This window comes from Panicum virgatum, chromosome 6K (genome assembly GCF_016808335.1).
Source record: "Panicum virgatum strain AP13 chromosome 6K, P.virgatum_v5, whole genome shotgun sequence".
In the NCBI taxonomy this organism is placed as follows: domain Eukaryota; kingdom Viridiplantae; phylum Streptophyta; class Magnoliopsida; order Poales; family Poaceae; genus Panicum; species Panicum virgatum.
In genome coordinates, this window is record NC_053141.1 from 12,119,762 (window position 1) to 12,147,134 (window position 27,373).

At 44.9% G+C, this 27,373-nt stretch overlaps 1 protein-coding gene and 1 non-coding gene across 2 annotated transcripts; one reads left to right on the forward strand and one right to left on the reverse strand.

Annotated features, from left to right (window-relative positions):
* Positions 1–3,337: 3,337 nt before the first annotated feature.
* LOC120639371 lies at positions 3,338–3,476 on the reverse strand. The gene has a single exon (XR_005661376.1). It is a non-coding gene; the product is annotated as a small nucleolar RNA Z247 (small nucleolar RNA).
* Positions 3,477–7,563: 4,087 nt separating this feature from the next.
* On the forward strand, positions 7,564–8,241 carry LOC120713245 (zinc finger A20 and AN1 domain-containing stress-associated protein 12-like). The gene is made up of 2 exons (XM_039999239.1): positions 7,564–7,751; positions 7,866–8,241. The coding sequence occupies exons 1-2, from the start codon at positions 7,564–7,566 to the stop codon at positions 8,239–8,241; spliced, it is 564 nt and encodes a 187-aa protein (XP_039855173.1).
* The last annotated feature ends 19,132 nt before the right edge of the window (positions 8,242–27,373 follow it).

The following is a 27,373-nucleotide window of genomic DNA, read 5'->3' on the forward strand; positions in this document are numbered from 1 at the left end:
ATGATGCACGTAATTGCCCAAACAACGTTGTTGGCTGATATTTTAGGTTCATCTAACCTTGTGAGACATTTTGGAATGCTTCTTGTAAACACTTTTCTATTTTAGTGTGTTAGTGAATTATACAACATGGATCATCAGTGCATTCAATTATAATGTTTGAAATGTTACTGTGCTGAGGCATAAACAATTGATTTTCAGCATGCATAATTTTTTATGAATGATTTTGTTCAGGCACAAATGCACAATTTTATCACAGCATTCTGCACAATTTCAGGCACAATTGCACAAGATAAACTTCATTGAGACAACATTTTTTATTCACTTTCATTCTCAACACACAAGTTCATTACACAGAAGCCATTGCCAATACGTCCTTTTGTTCTGGCATTACACATAATACATCAGGCCTAAACTACTTAATTCTCCATCAGCTTTTCATCAGAATTATCATTACACAGAAGTTTTGCAATCCCGTGCTAGTCACCATGGTAAAGTCAAATAGGCATGCTGAACTGCCTGTGAGAAGATCCATCCTTCGCTTGTCATGATCTTCATATGGCCTCCTTGGAGATTCACTGCTTTGATCAACTGTGAGACCACAGGAAAACAGCCTGGTCAATAAAAACCAGCACCAGGAAAACAAAGAGTGCACTTACTGTCTTTGATCCATTGTACTCCTTCCGTTCTGATTGAGTTCCTCTCAACGGAGAGCCTGTCAGGGGAAGATAAGATCCATAATTAGGACGTTCATATCTCCCTAACTGAAGAATTATCACGGGGCTAATCATATGGGCAACTGCTGGAAGCAATATCATTGTGACTCAGTTCGGCAGTTGCATAATAATACCATCTCTTGAGGCGACCTTGGCGCTGGCTCCAAAGCTCAAATCAAAGAGGTTGATCATTCTTTATTCCCTCAATCCACCACCCCGGAAACAGCTGCAACAAAAATTGCCTCCACTAAATCATGGCAAATGCCTGAGGAAAAAACGTGTAAACAAGTTAACACTCAAGCCAAAGAACAGAACGGCTTGAAAGCGGAAGGGGGGAATTGAAATGGCCATCAAAACAGAGAGGGCCGGATTGAACACGAACGAGCTGAGCAGAGTGGATGCAGAAGAGAATTTGAAAGGCATCGACGCCTGTGAAGCTGACCGAGCAAAAAGCAAAAAAGCGAACGCGCAGAGACCCAGCCGAACCCCTTTCCTTCGCCAGGCACGGCGCCCTCCATGGTGGACTCCACGGCGAGGATGGCGTGGTCGGCGGCGCCCCGCTCCATGGCCACCAGCGTGTGACCGTATCGCACCTGGGCGGCGCCGTCTTGGCTGCGAACTCGCTGTACAAGCCCGGTGCGCCCTGGAACGCCACGCGGAGCCCGGAGGCTGTGGTGGCGGCGCCCTCGCCGGCGGCACGGGTGCGGGCGAGCAGGGTCAGCGCTGCGAGCTCGGCCTGCGGCGGCGTCGCAGAGGAGCAGGGACGGCATGGAGGAGCCAGGCCGGTGGTGGCAGAAGTCGAAGGGCTAGGGCAGGGGCGAATCGCGTGAGGCCTGTCTCGGGCGGCTCGGTGGAGACGAATAGGAGCCGCCTCGGGGGCGCGGGGGGTTACTGCAAAAAGTCGAAGGGAGCTGGCGGGCATTAATTTGCAAATATCACGCCTCTCGAGCTGTAGCCATCGGATGGGGGATCCATGGTCCAGATGCATAGTTTGCACGGTTGCATAGGATATTGGTTTGCACATGATACGCTCCCAAAAAGAGAAGGGAAAACCTTCGAACAGGTAAACACCGACTTGCCCCCACTTTTTATTCCATCAGCAACTAATACTGACCGGCACCTTGCAACCTATGCAACCTAAATTCTTATTGTGTTCTCCTTTTCTTTCTTTCTTTTTTTCAGGGTACGGTATTAAAATTACTCCATGGGAACTATAGCCTATACTCCAAGTACTACATCGTCAATTAGTCAAACCATCTAGCCATGTTTAGGCCAACCGGCTTTGTACTAACAGCAGTGGTCCCAAAGGCCAACCCCTCCAAATAAGTAGCCCAACCATCCAGTGCTATCATGCACAAATATATATGTGTTTTGTACCACCTCCTTTCATATGAACAAAAAAATATCCCTTTTTCTTACCGCATGTTGGGGCGCGCCCAGGTGCGCGCACAGTACTCGTGATTTTAGGCCAGTTTCAGTGAAGGTTTCATGAGAGTTTCATGCACATTAAATAGGGTGCCATGTCACCATTTTAGATGACGTGGCATTGATTTAATGAGGAGATAGATGAAATGGATTTCATCTAGATGAAACCATGTATGCAAGAGAGCCTATGAAATAGCAAATATGAAATAATGCATTGTAGGGGTGAGTTTTATCCATGGTTTAATTTGCAGTTTGATAATGTGGCACTCTTGGAAACAACAAAATGAAATCATCCATTGAGATTAGCCTTAAGATATCCAACCGTGTGGCTGCCAACAAAAGCTGGAGAGTGTTAAACAAGTTGTAACTAACCAAATATGGTTGCATCTAAATATAGAAGAGATATGGCTGGTTAGGAAACATAGGATGTTATTAGAGATAGAACAGTTGTAACCGTGTAAATCTTCCTTTCCTAGATAGTTTCCAAACTAGCCAACTATCCTATATATTGTGTACATGCGCTTGTTATGCGCCACCATTGATTATTAACACGAAATCGTCGTGATCTCCAAAAAGGAGGCCGACGTTCCACCCAAAGCTCCATGGCGCCTCTGATTTCTACATGGTATCAGAGCCTAGGCGATCCAAGAACTCATGCAATGGCATCGAATCCTCTTCTCGGCGTGCAGGTCACGGAGAAGCTCACCCGCCAAAACCATGCCATGCAGATCAGTAGTAGGATCAGCACCTGTTCTCGTGGGCGAAACCGACGCAGGAAAGCCAGGCGCTGAGTCCGACAGGGATCCTGTCAGCTGTACGATGGGCAAGGTTGTCTCCCCAGGTGACGAGGTGGTAGGAGAACTGGTCGGAGGGGACGCAGGCGTATGTCGGAGGGGACCAACATTCAAGCGTCGTATGTCTTGTCTTGAAGCACACTTGACAGATGGGGCGCCCATTGCTATCATGGATCGCAGTAGGGCCGGTTGGGAAGTTCTTGCGCTGCTGGTTCTGCTGATTGGGGCATGATTGCTGCTGTTGGCCACGCCCACGTCTTCCAGAGCCGCGACCAAAATTTGATCGCCCTCGCATCTGCTGGTTCCCGCGACCAGAACCACGCATCTGCTTGTTCCCACCTCGGCCACCTCTTCCTGCTATGTTGGCCGATGAAGATCTAGTGCCGAGCTGCAATTCTAATCTAGTCTCAAAGCTTAATAACTATGAGAACAATTCAGCAGGAGTAACTGGTTCAACTGTAGTTACAAGGGCAGAGACTAAAGGATTGTACTCGGGATCAAGCCCATTGCAGATGTACATCACCAACTCTTCATCATCAAGAGGCTTTCCTGAAGCGGCCATCTCATCTGCTAGCTCCTTCATCTTGCCGTAGAACTGAGCTACAGTCATGTTCTCCTTCTTCGTTGTCGCGAGAGCAAGGCGTACGTTGGTTGTACGTGCACGCGTGTGGGAGGCAAACATGTCGCTGATTGTCTTCCATGCTTCGGCAGCGGTCTTCGAGATGGCGACTTGCGCCAGGATGTCCCTAGATAGGGACGCGAAGAGGAAACCAAGCACCTGCTGGTCCGCAGCGAACCACTCCTCATAGGCGGGGTTGGACACCGCGACGGTCTTGCCGTCAGCCTTCTTTTCTTCAATTTCTTCAGATGGAGCGACGGCCTTGCCGTTGACATAACGCTCCAACCTTGCGCCTCGTAAGGTCGCAAGGACCTGCGCTGACCACATGTTTTTCTTGGGTCATGCATCGTCTCACCAAAGATAATTCTGCTTTTCTTGAATTTCACCCTGATTATTTTTTGATCAAGGATCAGGCCACGAAGAACACCATCCTTAAGGGGCCATGTCGTAGGGGTCTCTATCGCCTTCCTCCATCCACTTTAAAGCAAGCCTTTGGAGCCGTCAAACCATCCTTTGAGAGGTGGCACAGTCATTTGGGTCATGCATCCGCCCCTATTATTTCTAAAGTTATTAGCATGAATAATCTCCCCTGTTTAGATGAGTCAAATAAAGAGTCTGTGTGTGATGCTTGTCAAAAGGCAAAGAGTCATCAGCTTCCGTATCCCAAGTCGCATAGTGTTTCAAGTAAACCTTTGGAACTTGTTTTCTCTGATGTTTGGGGTCCTCCACCTAATTCGGTTGGAAGAAATAGATATTATGTTAGTTTCATCGATGATTACAGCAAATATGTGTGGATTTATCTTATTAAGCACAAATCTGAGGTTTTTCAGAAATTCAATGAATTTCAAAATCTAGTCGAGAGGCTCTTTAATCAAAAAATTGTTGCAATGCAAACAGACTGGGGGGTGAATACTAGAAACTTCACTCCTTTTTTGAGCGAGTTGGAATCTCTCATCTTGTGTCGTGTCCTCATACTCATCAACAAAACGGGGCTGCGGAACGAAAACATAGACATATTGTTGAAGTTGGGTTAGCTCTTCTTGCTCATGCATCTATTCCTCTTAAATATTGGGAAGATGCTTTCGTTGCTGCCACATATCTTATCAATCGGACACCCAGTCGAGTCATTAATTATGAAACACCTCTTGAACGGTTGTTCCAACAAAAACCAGACTATTCATCTCTCAGAGTCTTTGGTTGTGCTTGTTGGCCTAATCTTCGTCCATATAATACCCACAAGTTTCAGTTCCGCTCCAAATAGTGTGTGTTTCTTGGTTATAGCCCTTTGCACAAAGGTTTCAAGTGCTTAGATCCTTCCATAGGACGGGTCTATATATATCAGGATGTTACTTTTGATGAGAATGTTTTTCCTTTCTCTCAACTTCATCCGAATGCAAGAGCTAGACTTCGTCAAGAAATATCTCTCCTTCCTCCTGATCTCCAGCCACTACCATATGATCAAGGGGGATAACTAATGAGTGATCATATGTTTAATTCTAATAATTCGTGTGAAGAATTGTGTGCAGGAGACGGCAGTGAATTCCATGCAAATTCGGTTGTAGACGTCGAAACTGCGTCGCCTGCATCCCCTCCGACCAGTGCTCTTACCACCTCATCACCTGGGGAGACAACCTCGCCCATCGTACAACTGACAGGATCCCTGTCAGACTCAGCGCCTGGCTTTCCTGCTTCGATTTCGCCCACGAGAACAGGTGCTGATGCTACTGCTGATCTGCATGGGCAAGCGTCAGAATCTTCTGTGCCTGAGGAAGCTGCATCCCCAGCTGTGGCGACAAATGCACCTGAGATATCAAGACCCATGACACGGTTACAGGCCGGCATTCGCAAACCAAAGGTGTATACTGACGGCACTATTCGATATGAGTTTTTTACATCATCAGGGGAACCACAAAATATAAATGAAGCTTTAGGAGATAAGAATTGGAAAAATGCTATGGATTTAGAATACTATGCTTTGATGAAAAATAAAACCTAGCATCTTGTACCTCCAAGAAGAGGCACTAATATTATTGACTGAAAATGGGTTTACAAAATAAAAAGAAAAGCAGATGGAAGTTTGGATAGATATAAGGCTGGTCTTGTTGCTAAAGGTTTCAAGCAAAGGTATGGCATAGACTATGAAGACACTTTTAGTCCTGTGGTCAAGGCATCTACAATTCGAGTTATTCTTTCTGTTGCTGTGTCAAGAGGTTGGAGTCTTCGTCAATTAGATGTACAAAATGCCTTTTTACATGGTCTACTAGAAGAAGAAGTTTATATGAAACAGCCACCTGGATATGAGGACAAGTCTGTGCCAGGTTATGTGTGCAGACTCGACAAGGCTTTGTATGGACTTAAACAAGCGCCAAGAGCGTGGTATTCGAGGTTAAGCATGAAGCTACAAGACTTGGGTTTCAAATCGTCAAAGGCAGATACATCTCTATTCTTTTATAATAAAGGTAACATCAGTATATATGTGCTTGTTTATGTTGATGATATAATTGTAGCCAGTTCGACACCTAGTGCAACTTCAGCATTGCTTAGTGATCTCAATAAAGAGTTTGCTCTAAAAGATCTAGGCGACCTGCACTACTTTCTTGGAATTGAAGTAAATAAGGTGTCTGATGGTCTGATCTTGACACAAGAAAAATATGCCTCGGATGTATTAAAAAGAGTTGGAATGAGTGATTGCAAGCCAGTTACTACTCCTATGTCCACCTCAGAAAAACTGTCGGTTCATAAGGGATATTTACTTGGTCCGAATGATGCTACTCAATACAGAAGTGTGGTTGGTGCACTACAATATTTGACCTTAACAAGACCTGATATTTCATTCTCTGTTAATAAAGTATGCCAGTTCTTACATGCACCTACCACAGTTCATTGGGCTGCAGTCAAAAGAATTTTGAGATATGTAAAGCATACAACAAAACTTGGGCTCAAGATTGGTAAAACGACATCTCTCATGGTGAGTGGTTTCAGTGATGCAGATTGGGTTGGAAGTCTTGATGACAGGCGATCTACAGGAGGTTTTGCAATATTTTTGGGATCGAATCTTGTCTCTTGGAATGCGAGAAAACAAGCAACTGTGTCAAGATCTAGCACAGAAGCAGAGTACAAAACATTGGCAAATGCAACTGCAGAAATCATGTGGATTCAAACTTTATTGTTAGAAATTGGAATTCAAGCACCAAGAAAAGCGAAGCTATGGTGTGACAACATGGGAGCCAAATATCTTTCGGCAAATCCAGTGTTCCATGCATGTACAAAACATATCGAAGTTGATTATCATTTTGTGCGTGAAAGAGTTGCAAGAAGATTACTTGACATAGAACATGTTTCGACAAGGGATCAGGTGGCAGATGGTTTTACAAAACCACTAGCGGCGCGACAATTGGAATTATTCAAAGGCAATCTTAATCTGGAGAAGATTTAGATTGAGGGGGAGTGTTAAACAAGTTGTAACTAACCAAATATGGTTGTATCTAAATATAGAAGAGATATGGCTGGTTAGGAAACATAGGATGTTATTAGAGATAGAACAGTTGTAACGGTGTAAATCTTCCTTTCCTAGATAGTTTCCAAACCAGCCAACTCTCCTATATATTGTGTACATGCGCTTGTTATGCGCCACCATTGATTATTAACACGAAATCGTCGTGATCTCCAAAAAGGAGGCCGATGTTCCACCCAAAGCTCCACGGCGCCTCTGATTTCTACAGAGAGATAGCAGCGCGGGGCTTCTGGTGCCTACGTGAACCTCCTCGTCACCACCACCCCTGCCACGGATCCGACTCCACCGCGCGAGCAGGCTCGGAGTTGGCCTCGCGCTTGGTGTCTTGGCCTTCCCCTACAATAAAATGAGACACGGGGTGTGCCTCGCTCTCTCGAACTCATGCTCGTGCTCGATCGCCCTGGTTCCTCCGCGTGCTCGCGCCACGATCCCAATCCCGATCGACCCTTTAGCAGTAGCAGTACGTAGCAGCGACCACCGACGACGACGACGACACCCATGGCGTCAGAGAGGCAGCAGGCGGTCTCAGGCGGCGGCGGCGCGGCGCCGATGTGCGCCAACAGCGGCTGCGGCTTTTTCGGGAGCGCCGCGACCAAGAACATGTGCTCCAAGTGCTACAAGGAACACGTGACGAAGATCGCTGCCGCCGTCGCTCCGCCTGTCACCGAGAAGTGGCCGACGAGTCGGTGCCGGCGGTGGAGGCATCATCCGTGGAGGCGACGGGGGAGCACGAGGTAGCGGGGGCCTCTGGCGCCGGCGACTCCGCGGTGCCTGTGCACCAACGGGTGCAGCTTCTTCAGCTCCGTGGCGACCAAGAACCTATGCTCCAGCTGCTACAGGGACTTCCTCAAGGCCGTCGACGCCGACTTCCTCAAGGCCGTCGACGCCGGCCCCGCCGTGGCTGGGAAGATCGAGGTCGCGCCCGAGCAGCCGCCGCCTGAGGCCTCCTCTAGTGCTAGCGCAGCGCCGGCGGCGAAGCCAGCGCGGAGCAGGTGCGCGTCGTGCAACAAGAAGGTCGGACTGCTGGGGTTCGTCTGCCGCTGCGGCAGCACCTTCTGCTCGCTGCACCGCTACACCGACGAGCACGCCTGCGAATTCGACTTCCAGACGGCGGGCCGCGAGCAGATCGCCAAGAAGAACCCACTCGTCGTGGCGCCCAAGATCAACAAGATCTGATGCAGACGGAGACGACGAGGAGTAGTCCGGGTCAGATGGATTGGAGGTGGCCAGTAGTGCAAGGCTGGGTAACTACTAACTAGTGATGATAGGTTGCACATTTTATTGTTTCCTCTTAGCTTCCATGTTAGTTCTACAAGTTAAAAACTTAAAACCATTCTTTGTAGGCAATCAAGTTTAGTTCTCGATTATTTCTTCCAATAAACATCGTCAAGGTAAAGTTCGCTCCTGGTTTGCCAGAACAAATCTCGTCAATGTAAAGTACACCAAATCTCGTGTTTGCCTGAACAAAGCTCTGTACGGACTCCTATCTCAAAACAGATGATCTAAGTGTTTCACCAAGAACTGATACATCTGTCTCCATAGCAACATGAGTCATTCCCAATTGGACAGCATTCTCCACACTGCACAGCGCTCCTACCACTTCTGCATGTAGAGGACTTGAAAGCCTTTGCAGCTTTCCAAACCCCACATCCAAAACATCTCCTCTGCTGTTTCTTACTCCCTCCGTCCCAAAAAAACGATGGAATTCTCAAATTTCAAGGTTAAATTAGCAGAGATGCAAAATTATGCATGTACCCCTGCCTCTGCATAGGAACCAGGATAGTATTCATTGCATCTAGATAATTCTGGATGGGAGGAATGGAAGGGGTGGTACGCGCGCCTCTCGCCTCTCTCGATTCTTCCGTGGTTTTTTTCCAGTGCGTGAGGCTGGAGGACACATGGATGGATAGGGTCTGGTCCTCCGTGAGGTGATCTGCTAATTATTTTTTTATTTGAGGGTCCTACCTAAAAACTGATTTTAACTCAGATTTTCATTTATTTTGGAACAAGATTTAAATCATAGGATCACATTCTTTTTGGGACGCAGGAAGTACTGCACATCCCCAGCCGCCGGTACCATGTTCTGGTGGTAAGAAGCATCTAAGTTGATCTTGAAAAATTCAGGCGCCGGTGGGTTCCATTTTTCATTGCGGCGATTGCAGGACCTTCTCCCATTCCAACAGATGGAACATTGTGTTACTACATACCTCTGATACATTGGCCATTTTCTGTCCATCATTAGCTTAATTTGTTTCTTTTCAACCACCATTCCCATAAAAAAATAAAAATCTTATGCTGCAATTTCTGCTTCAGGTTGACTATTATGCTCATTACGTCAGTTCCCTTCATGCACTGTTCCAGCACAATTCTTACGTTCTCAAGGTTCAATTCACGCCAACCCTGCTTAACTCTTTTGCACTTGAAAAAAAAGGTGGCCACAGTCCTCATCCAGGCAATTGCACATTGGGCACACTATCAAATTTGACGCCCCCTCCTTGCAATATTTCGACGCACCGGCAAGCTATTGTGAGCCATTTTCCAGGCAAACATTTTAACCTTGTTTTGGAGTTTTAGCTGCCATATTTTCTGCGACCTAAAGCTCCCTTTCCTTTTCAATATTTGAACCAGATGATGAAGCATCTCTGTTCAGCTTGCTATCTGATTTGGACAGCAAGTTTATATGCATATTTGACAGAGAAGAGGCCTTTTGGATCAAAATGCCAAGCCGGCCAATCCTCCATCTGCATGACAATGGGAATTGCGAGGATAATTTGAGCATCTTCTTCTGGCCAAAAAGTCTCAAGGATTAACTGTTCATCTCCCAGCTCTGAAACTCTTGTCAACAGAGACTGACCTCTTGGTGTAGCAGGTTTTCTAGTATTTCCTCGTGGCAGCCATGGATCAGACCATATATTTACATAACTTCCAATTCCAACTCTCCCGATGATCCCCTCCTTTAGCAGCTCTGACTCCTCTAAGGATACTTCTCCATGAGTAAGAAATACCATCACGAGCAGCACACCACAGCATACTTATGTTTGGAAAATATTTGGCCTTCAGGACTTGTGCGCATAGTGTTTCAGGGCAAGTCAGCAACCTCCAGGCATGTCGAGACAACATAGCTTGATTAAACAAATATAAATCCCTCAAACCTAATCCACCAGACTTCTTAGATCTTGTGAGTTTCTCCCAACTTAGCCAGTGTATCTTATTCACCTTGTCCTGTTGGCTCCACCAATACATCCCAATCATAGTACTCAACTCATCACAAAACCCTTTTGTTAGATCAAAGCAGGACATAGAATATGTTGGGATTAATTGTGCCACTGCCTTTATAAGGATTTCTTTCCCAGCTTTTGAAAGCTTCTCTTGCCACCCCAGGATCTTTGCCCATACTTTCTTCTTTATGTATACTTGAAGGTTCTTTTTCGAGATTTTCCACCGGTTACAAGCAAACCCAAACATTTCTCACTTCTGGCTTCTTGATCTATAGATAGAATTCTCCTAACTAGCAATTTGACTTGATGATCAGAGTTCGGGCTAAATAAGATAGGGGACTTGCTTCTATTTATGACCTGCCCAGAGGCTCTTTCATAAACATTTAGGATACGGCTCAATTCATTAGCATCACTATGGCTTGCCCGTATCAGGATCAGAGAGTCATCCGCAAAGAGAAGATGATTGACCCTTGGTGCACTACGACATATTTTGATTCCTTTTATCTTTCCTTCCATCTCTGCTTTTTGTAACATTGCAGACAAAGCCTTCTGCATAGATAATGAACAAATAAGGCGAAAGTGGGTCACCTTGTCTTAGCCCACGCTGAGAGTGGATCCTTGCTATGTACTCCTATTCACTTTTATTTGATAAGAAACTGTGGTGACACATTTCATGATAAGCTTTGTCCACTGCTCATTAAATTCTACTTTGAGCAGCATATTTTCCAGAAAACACCATTCCATTCTGTCATAGACTTTGCTCATATCAAGTTTCATAGCTGCCACTCGTCCCTTTCCCTTCCTCTTATTATTCAAGAAATGAGTAAATTCATAAGCTAGCAATACATTATCAGTAATTAAATGCCCAGGAACAAAGCACTTTGTGAGGGAGAGATAATATGTTGCAACACACTTTTAAGTTGTGTGAATGGTCTCTGGCTGTTAGGGTACTGTGAAGGGCTCTGGCGACTCATAGAAGGTTCCGGACTCTAATCTCCAGGATAGAGTTCCGGATCGGTTTTTCCCACAATCATCCACCAAAAATCACTTTTCCACATCCCATCTACAAATCTGCTAGCCTTTTTCTTTTATTTGACTCAGTCTCGTTCCAGTCCAGCGGTTTCTGAGCCAGCCCACCATCTTCTCCCATCCGTAAGGGGTGATGGCAACCCAGGGGGCGGAAGGTGAAGCAGGGATGCATAGGCTTATGAAGGGTCTCAGATTGACGGAGGAGGAGGAGAGCGAAGTGAAAGGAGCATGGAGATCGGGAGCGAAGGAGATGGGGAAGGTGCCACAAGCTGTAGGGAAATTGTTTTCGCAAAAGACCGGGTATGTTGATGGGATTGTGCGTGCTGTTGGAAAGGTATGGTGCCCAGAGAAGGGGATCAGATACAAGGAACTTGGTGACAATTTATTTTTGTTCTCCTTTTTGCAACCAGGAGGAAAGAGGAGAGCTATTACAAAGGGCCTTGGGATTTTGGGGGAGATTTGTTAGTGGTGGTGGAGGATTTTGATAGTATGAAGAAATTAGAGGACTTGGAGTTTAATTACATCTCAGTCTAGATCAGTGTCCTTGATTTACCTTTCAGTTTGATGAATGTGGAAACGGGGAAGTGTAAGGAACATGGCCCCAATTAGGCCATTGTTTGTGATTTTGGTGATTGAGTGACAACATAATCAATGGGACTAATGAGTTTGTGAGATCACACTTGTAGGAATTATTAGGTCCCATGAATATAATTCAACACGTCTAATTCATCGTCAAGACGTAATGTCCAATCTATTGTCGAGACGCCAAGTCCAATCCACCATCAAGATGACAAGTCCAATCAGTCAGAGGTGTCAATGCATAGCAAAAATCTAGAGATAGCATATATTTCAAGCATCCAAATGATCCCCGTGACGAATTGGACGAAGTTGTGCAGGATTAGCTGCACTGGTTAAACCGACGCATAGGCACCGGTCTAACCGATGGTTGTCGGATAAACCGGCACCAAGGCATTGGTGCAATTTGGACGTGTGTACTAAGTCAAGTGAGGAAAACACAGTAGCACCGGTTTAACCGACGGGTCAAGATCAGGCATCGGAGCATTCAACATACTATTGTCCAGAGACGATGTCAAGCGCGCAGCAGCCAAGCCTTCAGCACCGGAAGAACCGATGCCCATCGGAGCAATGCGCCGGTGCAATGACGTCAGCAAGGTGTAACGGCTACGAGAAGATCCTGCATCACCGGAAGTTCCGACGCCCTAGCATCGGTTCAACCGATGGTCCCTGAAGTTGCTGCAGCGGTGTCAGAGAAGTCAACGGCTACTTCAGAGTGCAGTGTGACCGGAAGAACCGATGCCCTAGTACCGGAAGTTCCGATGCCTGCGCAGAAAAGTGCCCAACGGCTCTAAACGGCTAGTTCAAGTTGGAGGCCCGTATATACGTGTTCCCCCGGCCATTTGAAGTTTGCTGGAGTCCCAAGACATCACACACATATCCAAGAACACCTCCAAGCCATCTAAGAGCATAGAGATCAAATCCTTAGTCCTTAGCACAAGCTTTGTAAGTGTTAGTGCTAGGTTAGCTCCTAAGTGAGTGAGTAAGCAAGGTTGAGATCCTTGTGGCTGGTTCTAGAGTGAACCAAACTTGTATTTCGGTGCGCTGGCCTCCTTGGAGCATTGGTGTCTCGCCGGCACGTCAACGACCCTCCGGCTTGGTGTGGAGCGGCGTCAACAACATTGTGCGGGGGACGGAGACCCCTCCTTCGTGGGCAATCTCCCTTAGTGGAAATCGGGATCAAGGTGACCGTGATTGTGTTCACGTAAGAGACTTGATTGCCGGGAAGCGATACTCTTCGTGAGTGCTTCAACAATGTGGATGTAGGGGCGCCTTTGTGTTCATCCGAACCATGGGATAAATCCACGTGTCGAGAGTTTGCTTCCTCTCATCCTTCCTCGTTAAGCTTCCGCATTTCATATTGCAACTTGTTTGCCTTTACTTTTTTAGTGTAGTATCTTGCTAGGATTGGCTATAGGTTGCAAAACTCTTTTGGGATGAGGGTTTCACACTAAGATGAACCGTAGTTGCACATCTAGATAGCTTGATTTAGTTTAGGTTTTGTGTAAACTAGTTGGAGCTATAGGTTAAGGTTTTTAAGTTGTCTAATTCACCCCCTCCCCCTCTTAGGCTAGAGCACCCGATCGCTTTCAGGAAAGCAATTGGAGATAAGGTCGGGGAGACCATTGAGGTGGATAGGGACCAAGATGGTTCTGTAGTAGGATGCTACCTTCACATTAATGTGCCTCTAGACATCCGCAAGCCTTTGAGGAGAGGTGTCACATGGAGGGTGAGAAGAAAGGGGAAAAAATCTAGTGTTGGTTCCAATACGAGTTCCTCTTGAATTTTTGCTATACTTGCGGGCTGCTTGGACATGTTGATAAGGAGTGTGATGAGGGAGACTGGAGAGTCAAGGAAAAGCAGTTTGGAGGTTGGCTACGAGCAGCACCAACAACTCATAGATCACAAAGTGATTCATGAATGTGGTCAGGAGGGAGTTCAGGGGGAAGCCATCAATTGAGAAATGCTGAAGACGGGCTGAGGGGTGCAGGGAAGGTGAGTGGTGATCAAAGAATTCTCTCTTTAAAAGAATACTTACATGCAGATCCTGATTTGGGGAACAATGGCTTAAGCCCACTAAATCCAAACTCTCAACTAACATCGGTAGTGAACAAAGAGGAAGCAAAGAAGACTGAAGAAGAGGAGCCAGGATCACCGAGCATAGTAGAACAGAAGAGGGATGAGAGGGTTGGTGAAGCTAATGCTGTGCATGGCACTAATCACGTAGAGAGGGATAATAAGGAAACCCAAAGCAATATAAAACAGCTGGAGCAAAAGTCACCTGAGGTGAAGGACATGGAAGTGGACCCTCCTATGCATGTGATGGATAAATCCATAAGGTGTCCTTATAACAGTGTAATATTAAATAGTCCCAGGTGTTGGAAGGAGAAAAAGAGGAGAAAGCGCAAGAGCCTGGTAAAAAAGGAGGGAGAACTTATAAAAAAATTCCTAGAACAGTAGAGGCAAGTGTGGAATTTGTTCGGGTCCATACTGGCAGTAAGAGGAGTTTGTAGTTGATGGAATGGGAGGAGGAAGAAGAGTTGAAGAGGGCCAGGATGAGCTTGGAGGAGGGGAATGCAGAGAAAAATGATGTCAATCCTGTCGGGAAAAATGAGGCTCATAAGCTGGAACTGCCAGGGTTTGGGGCGTGGCCCGCATGTCCTATTTCTATCAGAAGCAAAACATGATAGTAAGTGAATCGAATGGTTTAGATTGACATTGGAGATGCCTAACATGGTAGCGAAAAAGCAGTACGGGTACCAGTGGTGGTTTGGCATTGTTCCAGAGAAATGGTGTGAATGTAAATGTGAAAAGTATGTCAAAATACCATATAGATGTAGTAATTGAGGAAGAAGGTGGAGGGAGCTGGAGGTTCACTGGAATATATGGTGAATCAAATAGTGAAGAGAAGGAGAACACATGGGAACTGCTTAGGCTTTTAAAAACTAAAAGTATTCTGCCGTGGGTATATAGTGGGGATTTTAATGAAATTCTATTTAATTGTGAGAAAGAGGGTGGTGCTCCAAGGGCTGAAGCATATATGGAGGGTTTCAGGAAAGCATTAGACGATTGTGATCTTCATGACTTGGGCTTTACCGGTGATCCATTTACTTGGAGAAACCACCACCATATGGCTTCCAGTTACACCAAGGAGAGACTAGACCGTGCGGTAGCAAACAGCTTATGGAGGGCTAAATTCCCACTAGTGAAGGTGATTAATGGGGATCCCCGGCATTCTGATCACAGACCAATCATTGTCAAAGTCAGGAGGAGTTAAGGTAAATTTGATGGCAGCCTAATGCAAATTTTGAAGAAATTTGAGGCACGGCGGTTAGAAGATGAGGAGTGTACTGGCTAAGTAGAACAAGCAAAGACAGAGGCGATGGAGATGGGGGTATCATGCATTATGGAGATCCAAAGGAAGGTTTTGCAAGAGTTATGGGAGTGGGATAGAAATGTGTTGGGGGAGCTGGAGAAGCATATTAGTAAAGTAAAGGAGTTAGAGAGGTGTAGGAGGCGGAGTATTTCCCAAGAACAAGTGAACAGGGAATATTTGTTGCATTGTAAGCTCGAACGCTTGGAGGATCAACTTAACATATACTGGAAGCAAAGAGCTCACACAACCTGGTTGCTTCAGGGGGACCGGAACACGAAGTTCTTTCATGCATACTCCCTCCATACCGGTAAAGAATGTCATTTATGACAGCATTTAGTATACCAAGGAGTGATTAATTAGGGTAGAGTTTTCCCTATTGTCCTTTTTAAATATGGTGGTGGGTATGTTTCCAACAAGAATTGTCGACGGGTTAACAGGCTAGCGAAGTGGGGCTGGGGACTTGAGGTCTCGGGCTTGAATCCGCCCTAGGTGGGCTTTTTTGCTGTTCTTTTTGCATGGGGGTATTTGCATGGCACAGTGCACTCGTTGCCTGCATGCCGCGCGGAGAGGAGTCTGTTCGGTTGCCTGCATGCCGCGCGGTTTTGGAAGTTGCATGCCGTGCTATCGGTTTTGCATGCCTCACGCGTTCTGGAAATCTGATTTTTGCATGTCCCTCGTTTCAGTCCCGCGCTCCTGTTTTGCTGCCGCGCTCCTTTTTTCGGTGCCGCTCGCTCGCGCTCGGCTATTTAACCGGCCGGTGCAACACTCGTAGAGAAGCACAACTCCGGTGCTCCTTCCCATTCCCTAGTTCAACAAATGGCCGATTTGCTTGGTGGCTTGGATCTGAACTATCCTGCGGAAGATGACGACGACAATGGATTCATCGATCTCAATGATCCTGTACTGGAAGATCAAAACGACAATGCTGCTTTCGACCTCAACTATCCTATACTGGAGGATGACGAAGCAAATGGTAATGCCAACCATCTTCCTTTTACTCTTGTTTTGATTACTTGCTTTCCAAATCCATGCATGGATCGACTTGTTTTGCATGCTTTCCTTTCACATTCATTTGGATCGGCACAGACAGTACTCAATCCCTCCATTTTTCGGTTTTTCTACAGGCTTTGATTTGAATTTGCCACTAGACGAATATGGTGTAGTTGATTTCGATTATGTACAAAACCTCGCTGGTAAGATAAACCTCACTTGCTTTTTTTAGTAAGCAGCACTCTTAACCAAAATTTTTGGATTAAATGTGTTTTTTTTCGCAACTAGAACATCCTGTTGAGGCTCCCGTTGAAGTAAACCATTGAAGGAAAGATATGACAGAAGAAGTCACAAAGCAAGTGTATCAAGTATTGTTGGCTAGAAGCAAGAATGGGAAACTAGACAAGAAAGATACAAGAATTGTTGCTGATCATTTTGGAGTCCACATTTGGTCAATTTAGCGCTTATCGAAGCAAGGTAAAGTCCAACTTGCTCATGACATTCCGGTTGTGGTTGCTAGTCGAAAGAAGGGTACCTGTGGCTGTAAGGCAGTCCCTGTTGATTTGGAACAATTGCACAACATTCCTCTCAAACAAAGAATGGCCATAGAAGATGTGTCTAGTAAACTTGGTTTGAGCAAATCTAGGATACAAAGGTATTTGAAAAAAGGTTTGCTTAGGCGCCACTCTATTAGCATCAAACCATACCTCACAGATGAACAAGAAGACTAGGTTGAAGTGGTGTGTTGACATGAATGAGTAGGGTTTGCTTGGTGATCCAAGATTTAAGGATTTTTTTTTGACTTTGTGTTCATTAATGAAAAATGGTTCTACCTCTTTCAAAAATCTGAGAAATATTACTTGCTTCCCGAGGAAGATGAACAACATCGCACTTGTAAGAAAAAGAATTACATCCCTAGCTCATGTTCTTGTGTGTTTGTGCTCGGCCAAGGTTTAGGAATGGAGAATGTGTTTTTGATGGGAAAATCAGTTGTTATCCACTTGTCACTTATGGACATGCCGTTAGAAGAAGTGAGAATCATCGCCGTGGAGAACAAGTAATCAAGCCAATAACTTCAATCACAAGAGATGTGATTAGAGATTCGGTAATGCTTGTCACCAAGCGTCCGACGTCCCCAAAATATCGGACGCCTACGTAGCCGCTTCCTGTCCATATTCCATTACCACCAACCGTAAACAGCTCCATCCATCCCAATCCTCTCCTTACAGTTACTGTCCCATCACCTCCTATCGAGCTCCCTACGCTCCCTACACGCGGCGCGCCTCTGCTACCAGCCCGGGGGTTGGCTGTGGCTAGGTCAACGGCGCGCGAGGCCCGCGGCTGCGGCGTGCGAGCTCCAAGGCGGCGGGGCGCGAGGCCAGCGGCGGCATGTGACACTGACGGCGAGCCCTGCGAGATCTCTGGCACGGAGGCGTATGAGGCCAAGGCGAGCTCCGGGACGGCGGCGGGAGATCCGGGGGCTGTGGTGGTGGTGGAGAGCGTTGGGACGGCGTGGCCATGCTCTCCCTGTCTTGAAGCCTGTCGCCGCCATGCCCCTGAAGCCTGTCGCCACCCAGCCTTCCTCCCCTGAAGCCCGTCACCTTATCCAAATGTTGCTAACATGATTTTGCCATGTTGCAGTCGTGATTCTATGGTGTAGCAGCCATGATTTGGAATTTTTAATCGATTTTGAGATGCTGCAACATGAATTTTTTTTGTGATGTTTCAACAATGATTTTGTGATGTTTCACCTGTGATATATGATGTTGCAACAGTGTCTTGACAACTTTACACTCAAAGTAAGATTTTGTGATGTTGCATCAGTCTTTTTTAATGTTGCATCAGTCTTTTTTTATGTTGCATGCGGTGTTCTTCAATGTTTCAAAAGCTGCTCAATGTTACATGCAACATAGCGCATATGTTGCAGTGGGACTTTTGTGCCTGATGGTACCGTCCGATACCAGACCCGGACGTCGGACGTCCGGGCACTAGCAAGGCCCTTAGAGATTTCATGGTAAACAAAGTGTTGCCTGCCATTCGAGCCAAATGGCCAAGAGAAGATGTGAACAAACCAATTTTCATACAACAAGATAATGCAACATCCCATTTAAAAGTGGATGACCCTTTTTTTGTGAGGCTGCTAAGGAAGAAGGGTTTGACATTCGCCTAGTTTGTCAACCACCCAATTCTTCGGATTTTAACATTCTAGACTTGGGGTTTTTTTCGAGCTATTCAAGCAGTTCAATACAAGAAGGATGCAAAAACAATAAAAGATCTAGTTCCAGCCATGCAACAGGTAAATGGATCAATTGTTCACTTGTTTCATTGTTTCTCCAACAACTAATGTACTCATTGATTGATTTCTTAAACACATGTTTTGCAGGCATTCTTAGAGTACTCTCCATGGAAAGCAAACAAGATTTTTGTAATACTACAAAGTGTTTTGAAGGAAGCCATGAAAGTTAAAGGATGCAACAAGATCAAGATTCCTCACATGTAAAAAAGAAAAACTAGAGAAAGAAGATCGGCTGCCATTGCAAATCTCCTGTGAAGCTTCCTTGCTAGCCGAAGCAATTGCTATTCTTCCTGCATCAGACAATTAGAATATGCAAGTTAGTTTATGCATCAAACCAGAGGAAGCAAATTAGGAGATGCATGCATATTTGGTTGAATGAATGAGTCATGTAACCTTACTGATCTTTCTTTGCATCTTGTATGGCGCCGTCCACAGTTGCTATCTCCATGCATGCATGTTGCTTCATCTTCAAATGCTCGTCCAACTTGTTCATAATGTGCTCAGGCACAAGTATGGTGTCACCACGCATTTCAAGCTTCTCCATGTCAGGAATGCAGATCTTGCAATCAAAGTGTTCGTAGTCATGCAATATCTTTGCTGCAAGATCGTAGTCGCTATGCAGAAAACCACAATGGCCACACCTGTGAGCGCGGCGGCGAGCTTGGAAGCAGCCTTCGTCGTCGTTGTTGGCATGGAACGTGACGCAGCGAACACACTGTCATGACCAAGAAGGCACGCAAGAGGTAGCTACGCTTGGCACAACGCCAAGCCCGGAGAGAAGTCCGCGCTGGTGGCTGAAGCTCTTGTCTTGATGGGTTTACTTAAACTTGGTTATCGGCCCATGTGTTTAGGCCTTTGTTATCGGCCCATGAGTTTGGCCTTTCTTGTCAGCTTGCGGCTGGTATAAAACTAGCGCCTATTATTGTAACAGGGGATAGAATACAACTTGAACTCTATTAGCGAGAACACAATGTTCATCGCCTCCCTCACGGCATCTCCGTGTTCTTCCGATTTCCACTCCAAATCTCTTTGCTAGCCTTTCCCAATCTATTCTCCACCTATCCGGATCACAACAATTGTGTTATACTTGTGGGAAAAAATGGACAGGCAGAAGTCATAAATGTCCTGACCAAGTTTCCATCCACATGCTGCAAGAATTGATGGATTTGTTTCAGGCGGAGCCACAAGGTGATTCTGAGTCTGATGAAGAACCACCTTCTGAAGAAACTGTTCTAGCAATTCAAGGACCCCCTTCTCTGTCTAACTGCAAACGCAAGACTATGCGCTTCCAAGGCATGGTGGGCAAGCAGGATATTCTGATCCTTTTGGATTCTGGAAGTGTGGGCACTTTTGTCACACCTGAGCTGGCAGCCCCACAACTTGTGCAATCATGTGACAGGATGCAATATTCTACTGCAGATGGCAGTCCCATGGTGTCTGATACTTGGTTACCTGAATTCAAATGGTCTATTCAAGGGAACTCTTTTGCTTATCCTGCCAGAGTATTGCCACTTAAAAGTTTTGATATGATTTTGGGCAGTGATTGGTTAGAAGACCACAGTCCTACATGGATTCATTGGAAGAAGCGCCAAATGTGTTTCCCACTTCATGGCAGCAGAGTTCTGATCAAAGGCATCAATGATGATATCACTTCTTGCAAGGCCATAAGCTCAGGCAAATTTAAGGGCCTCTTGAGACGCAAAGCCATCACTCATTGTGTTGAATTGAGGCCCATTCATAAATCTTTTGCTGACCATTCTATTCATGAAGTTTCCTCTGCTAACATTGTTGAGAACAGTCCATCTGGGGTTCCTGAGGCTATTCAGAAATTGGTCTAGCAATTTGACACTCTTTTTCAGTAACCAACAGAATTACCCCCACTCAGGCAAGATGATCACCATATTCCTTTGATGCCAGGAGCTCAGCCAGTGAACATCAGACCATATAGATACTCTCCACAGCAGAAATCAGAAATTGAGAAACAAATCACTGAGATGCTGCAGAAAGGAGTAATTCAACACAGCTCAAGCCCATTTGCCTTCCCAGTGTTATTAGTGAAAAAGAAGGATGGAACATGGAGATTTTGTGTTGACTATAGGCATCTAAATGCAATCACTGTAAAAAACAAACACCCCTTGCCCATTGTGGATGAGTTGCTAGATGAATTGGCTAGTGCTAAGTGGTTCACCAAACTGGATTTCAGATCTGGCTACCATCAGATCAGGGTTTCTGTTGGAGATGAATTCAAAATGGCATTCAGAACCCACAGTGGCTTGTATGAGTTCAAAGTAATGCCATTTGGACTAACAAATTCTCCAGCATGTTTCCAAGGAGTTATGAACAAGATTTTTGAGCCTCTTCTCAGAAAATGTGTCCTGGTTTTTATTGATAATATTCTGGTTTACAGCCCTTCCCTGGAGGAACATGTCTTACATTTGCAACAAGTACTTCAAATAATCAAAGACAACAAGTTTTTCATTAAGCAGTCCAAGTGCATATTTGCTCAACCTCAATTGGAGTATTTGGGACACATTATTTCTGCCCAAGGAGTAGCCACTGAACCATCCAAGATTGTTGCTGTTTCTAGCTGGCCAGTCCCTACAAATCTCAAGCAACTTAGAGGATTTCTTCGATTCAGAGGCTATTATAGGAGGTTCATTAAACATTATGGGATGTTGTGCAAGCCTTTGACTCAGTTGCTGAAAAAGGGTGTCCACTTCCAATGGACCCAGGAAACACAGGAAGCTTTCCAATTGCTGAAAGATGCTCTAGTCCAAGCTCCAGTTTTGGCAATTCTTGACTTCTCTAAACAATTTGTCATTGAAACGGATGCCAGTGATGAAGGTTTTGGAGCTGTGTTAATGCAAGAGGGCCATCCAATATCATATTTGAGTAAATCTGTTTGTCCCAAGAACAGAGCCTTATCTACTTATGAGAAGGAGTGTATGGCTGTGCTGTTAGCAGTGGAAAAGTGGAGATCTTACTTATATCACCAAGAATTCATTATTAAGACAGATCATAGGAGTCTTTTGTTTCTAATGGATCAAAAAGTCACCACCAAACTTCAGCAAAAGGCACTGCTTAAATTGATGGATCTTAAATTCACCATCCAGTACAATAAGGGGGCTTCAAACAATGCAGCTGATTGATCGCAAAAAAAAAAAAACAATGCAGCTGATGCTCTTTCAAGAGTTCCTCACAATGAGGTGACTACTATTATCTCCACGTCCACTGGCACCCCTATATGGTTGGAAAAACATCAAGAAGGTTATGCAGATGATCCAAAAACCAAACAGCTGCTTGCTGAGTTAGCTATTACCACTGATAATGGTAAAGGGTACAACCTTCTGAATGGCATTATAAGGTATCATGGCCGAATTTGGGTTGGCAACAATGTGTTGGCACAAAATCATATCATGCAGGCATTACATTCAAGTGCAATTGGGGGTCATTCTGGGATCCAAGCTACCTATCATAAGATCAAATCACTTTTTCCTTGGTCAAAATTGAAGAAAACTATCACTGAATTTGTACAGTCCTGTGAAATATGTCAGCAAGCAAAGGTTCAACATGTCAAGCTGCCTGGCCTATTACAACCATTGCCAATCCCTGAGCAAGCTTGGATTGTTGTGTGCATGGATTTCATAGAGGGTCTTCCAAAGTCACATGGGCATGATTCTATTTTGGTGGTCATTGACAAGTTCTCCAAGTATGCTCACTTTTTGCCATTGTCTCACCCTTTTACTGCCCTCTCTGTGGCTCAGTTGTACTTCAACAATGTGTATAAGCTTCATGGATTGCCCAAAGCCATTGTCTCTGATCGTGACAGAATTTTTACAAGTGCTCTCTGGAAAGAATTGTTCAAGCTCTCAGGTACTGATCTTCTCATGAGCTCATCATACCACCCACAAACTGATGGTCAGACTGAGCGTTTGAATCAGTGTCTAGAGGCCTTCCTTCGTTGCACTGTTCATTCATGCCCCAAGCAATGGTCGAAATGGATATCCCTAGCTGAGTATTGGTATAACACTTCGTACCACTCTGCTTTGGGCCTGACCCCTTTTGAAGCACTTTATGGTCATCCACCTCGCCATTTTGGCATTACCAATCCTCAAGAAGTACTTGTTCCAGATTTGGCAGCCTGGTTGAAAGACAGACAACTTCTCTCTCGTCTGATTAGTCAGCAGCTATCCCGTGCTCAGTTAAGATTGAAGAAGCAAACCGATGCTCATCGATCAGAAAAAGAATTCATGGTGGGGGACTCTGTTTATTTGAAATTACAACCACATATTCAGTCTTCAGTGGCATCACGAAGCAATCAGAAACTGTCTTTCTGCTATTTTGGGCCATTCAATATACTGCAGCGAATTGGCTCTATAGCGTATAAGCTGGATCTGCCATCATCTGCTTAGATTCATCCTGTTGTGCACGTTTCCTTGCTCAAGAAACATGTCCCTCCTCAACTGGTTGTCGATTCAAACCTGTCTACCGTTTGTACTGACTCAACTATGGAGGCAGTTCACATTCATGTTCTGGACACTCAATTGATTCCTCAAGGTAATGCGTGGTTTCTAAACTGCTGATACAGATACAGTGGGATTTGGTGTCTAACTTACAGACCTGGGAAGATGAGCTGGACATCCGTCGATGCTACCCTCAGGCGCCAGCTTGGGGTCAAGCTGCTTTTCAAGGAGGGGAGTGTGTCATGACCAAGAAGGCACGCAAGAGGCAGCTACGCTTGGCACAACGCCAAGCTCGGAGAGAAGTCCGCGCTGGTGGCTGAAGCTCTCGTCTTGATGGGTTTAGTTAAACTTGGTTATCGGCCCATGTGTTTAGGCCTTTGTTATCAGCCCATGAGTTTGGCCTTTCTTGTCAGCTTGCGACTGGTATAAAACCAACGCCTATTATTGTAACAGGGGATAGAATACAACTTGAACTCTATTAGCGAGAACACAATGTTCATCGCCTCCCTCACGGCATCTCCATGTTCTTCCGATTCCCACCCCAAATCTCTTTGCTAGCCTTTGCCAATCTATTCTCCACCTATCCGGATCACAACACACACCGAGTTCGGCGCCATCTCCGAGTCCTCCATGGCACAAGCAAGCTTCATGGCGACGACGTCCTCTGCGGAGACGTGATCCGAGTCCGGCACGACGTCCTCCGCGGCAACCTCCTCCGAGTCCGATACGACGTCCTCCGCGGTGACCTCCTCTGAGTCCGGTGCCACCATTGAACCCAGCGACTCCTCCATGCTGCGAGCGATCTTCAAGCCGCCGGACTCCATGACAAGGGAAGGGAGGTGAACAGGTGGCCAGCGTGCGCAAACGAAGAAGGGAGTTGAGCGTGCTGCGGGAGAAGAAGGGAGGCGAGCGTGCACGCGATTACTGCGGGAGAGGAACGAGGCACCGTGATTAATGCAGAGTGAAGAGGAACGGGCGGCGAGCACCTGGGGCAAACATGTACAAATGCGGCCCCGCGTGCATACAATGACATGCTTTGAGAAAATGGGCCAAGAGCCCAGAACGACATGCTTTACGGGTATGGAGGGAGTACGCCTCGATAAGGAGACACAAAAATATGTTAAAGAAATTGATGGATGATGGTGGAGACGTGGTGGAGGGGCATAGAATGAAAAGCTTTATTGCTGATCATTACCGGAATCTTTTCTAGTCTTATGCAGGTGAGCAGTATGAGGAGGTGCTGAGCTGTGTGACCCCTCGTGTTACACAAGAGATGAATGATGCTCTTCTTGCCCCTTTCTCTATTTAGGAAGTGTGGGCAGCACCAGGGAGTATTGGAGATTTGAAAGCGCTAGGAGCTGATGGTATGCCATCTGTCTTTTATAAAAAAAATGTGGACTCTTGTAGGTGATCGAGTTAAAGCAGAGGTGCTGGATTTTCTAAATGGTGGGGGAGATGCCACAAGGCTGGAATGACACGGGAAACGTACACGGTGCCTTGTAAAAGCTGAGCTCTAGGGATGTAAACGGATTGGATACGAACGTATATTGTTGATACTATATTTGTTTTCGTATTTTTACTTGGATTCGGATTCAAATACGGATAATATTAGTTACGTTGGATAGGATATGATTGGATATCGACATCATAAATATGCAGTTTGACTATCCGGATATGGATGTTTAATATCCTGAAGCGGATACAGACATATTTAAACGTCTCTAAATGAATTCGGTCTCGAATACGGACTGAAAATATCCGTACACTGCTAGAAAAACTTGCATTAGTACCGGACGGGAACCCCTAGTTTGTACCGGTTCCCCGCCCGGTACCACACCATTGGTACTAAGTGTGCGTGCACTTAGTACCGGTCGCCACGCCAGGTACGAAAAGGCATGTTTAGTACCGGTTGGTAACACCAACTGGTACTAAACTGCTAGCCACGCAGGGGGCCAGGCCAGGCATCTTAGTACCGGTTGGTGTTATCAACCGATACTAATATAAGTTTTTTTTGCCCTTTATGTTTCTTCTCTTTTCTTTTCAATTTCAATTAATTAGTATTAGTACTCGCACTCGTAGCGGTTTGTGTATTCGTACTCGTATCTAGTATTCATATTTGTATCGAGCATAAAAGAAATTATATACATATTATATTTATATACACTTGAAATATTACAATTACTTCTAACAATAGAAAACTTGGGTTTACTAAAATATTTACAAGTATGAATGCTCATAAATTTTCCTGACAAATTCTTAAATAATTCTAGTCATGGTCTTCGTCATCGCCGTTACCGCACTTCTTTGGATCAGCTCTAGCCACGCTTATCCGTTGATCTGAATAAAATTCACCATTTGAATTTATCACCTCATCCAACAGAAATCCACAGAGTGATTTTAGGGAAAAGTCCGGTTTACACCCTCCAACTATCGCAAAAGTCTGATTTTCAACCTTCAACTACAAAACCGGACAACATAGGCCATCCAACTATCAAAACCGGGCAAATTTGGCCCCTGGAGTGGTTTTGAAGGTGGTTTTCTATTTTGTGAGAATTAAAAATATTCAATTTTACACTAAAAAATTTATAAGTAATTCATTTTAAGTTAAAAAATTATGAAATGGGTATCAAATCTATTGTCACATGACTTGTGAGCTATTCAGATCTAATTTTTTTATGTTCATAATATTTGGCTACTCGCAGTTATGCCTATTATTTTTAATAACTAAGCCTAAAGTTGTTAGCCCGAGTGGTGCGAAGCAACCGGCGGCACTCCACAGGTGGGGGGTTCGAACCCCCACCGAGGCGAATTTCCCCGCCTGTGGGAAAAAACCCCCTCGTTGTGCTCCTGATAGCTTGGGCTGTGTAGTCAGCCTGGCCCGGCCTGGCGTCACGGTTTCCCGGCCCAGTGGGTAACGGTCCCGGCCTGGGTAACAGTTCCAGGAAATGGCACCAGACCCAAGGTCAGAAAGAGCCGGGGTTCGGGGGGTTTCTCGGCCTGCGTTAGAAGGCCTCCTTCTTATAAGAATGCTCGGGGGGGCGGCTAGCCCTTCGCAGGTCGAGTTTTTTATTTTTAATAACTAAGATTCAAATGGAGCAACAATAGATAGGTTACATTTTTAGAAAAATTTTGGTACTAGTTTCATATTTTTCTAATTTAAAGTGAATTAGTTTTGATTTTTTAAATCTAATTAGATTTATTTGATTTTTTTAGAAAATGCAAAACCACCTTCAAAACCACTCCAAGGGCCAAATTTACCCGGTTTTGACAGTTAGATGGCCTATGTTGTCCGGTTTCGTAGTTAAAGGTTGAAAATCAGACTTTTGTGATAGTTCGAGGGTGAAAATTGGACTTTTCCCTTCTTGAATTGCCCTGATTCTTGTTTGTCAAATGAGGTCCTCTTTCATACACCAAATCTGTCAAGTACAAATAAACAACAATATTTTTAGTTAGTACCTGCATGGAATTAAATACAAGAAATTGTTATTAATATTATACGTACATCGAATGCTTGTTGTGTCATCCTCTTTGTGGCTCTGCAAAAATAATGCATGTGCTCGCATACATAGTATCCATAGAGGTTGGTTCCTTACTTCTGTCTCAAACACCCCATATATATATATATGTGTATATGTATGTGTATATGTATATATGTATATGTATATGTATATGTATATGTATATGTATATGTATATGTATATGTATATGTATATGTATATGTATATGTATATGTATATGTATATGTATATGTATATGTATATGTATATGTATATGTATATGTATATGTATATGTGTGTATATATATGGGTTATGAAATATTCATGTTGTTTGAATAAATAAAAGTAGATGTGTGATATGTATTATATTCATACCAGCTTTTCAAGTTTGAATTCAAGTTCACATGGCATTGACGAGACTCCTATGTGTTTTCTGAGGAACCAAGACCATGCCCTTTGCATGATGTTTATGAGATCTTGATATTTTTCTTTTGGCTTCCTCAACGAGTCGAACACCGTGACTCGGGACCGATCGATCTCGATCACAAGTAGGATCCAGTGGAAACTATTGATACACATGGTTAGAAGAAATGTTGGATATATACTTATATTATTGGCAAATTGAAGTGATAAAAAAGTCAAAGGACTCACTCGAAGTTGTACGGCAACAGAATCAATGTGCGATCGTACTGCCCATTCAAGGCCATGGATATATTATTCTCGGTCCAATTTGGCCAAGTGCATACACTCTCCTCATGTATAACATTTGGGTCCATGAGGCCTATGTTGTAGATCCCATTCTTCCTGCATTCTTGCACTTTCATCCTGCACGATTACAAATAAAAGGAGGGGATGAGAAAGCA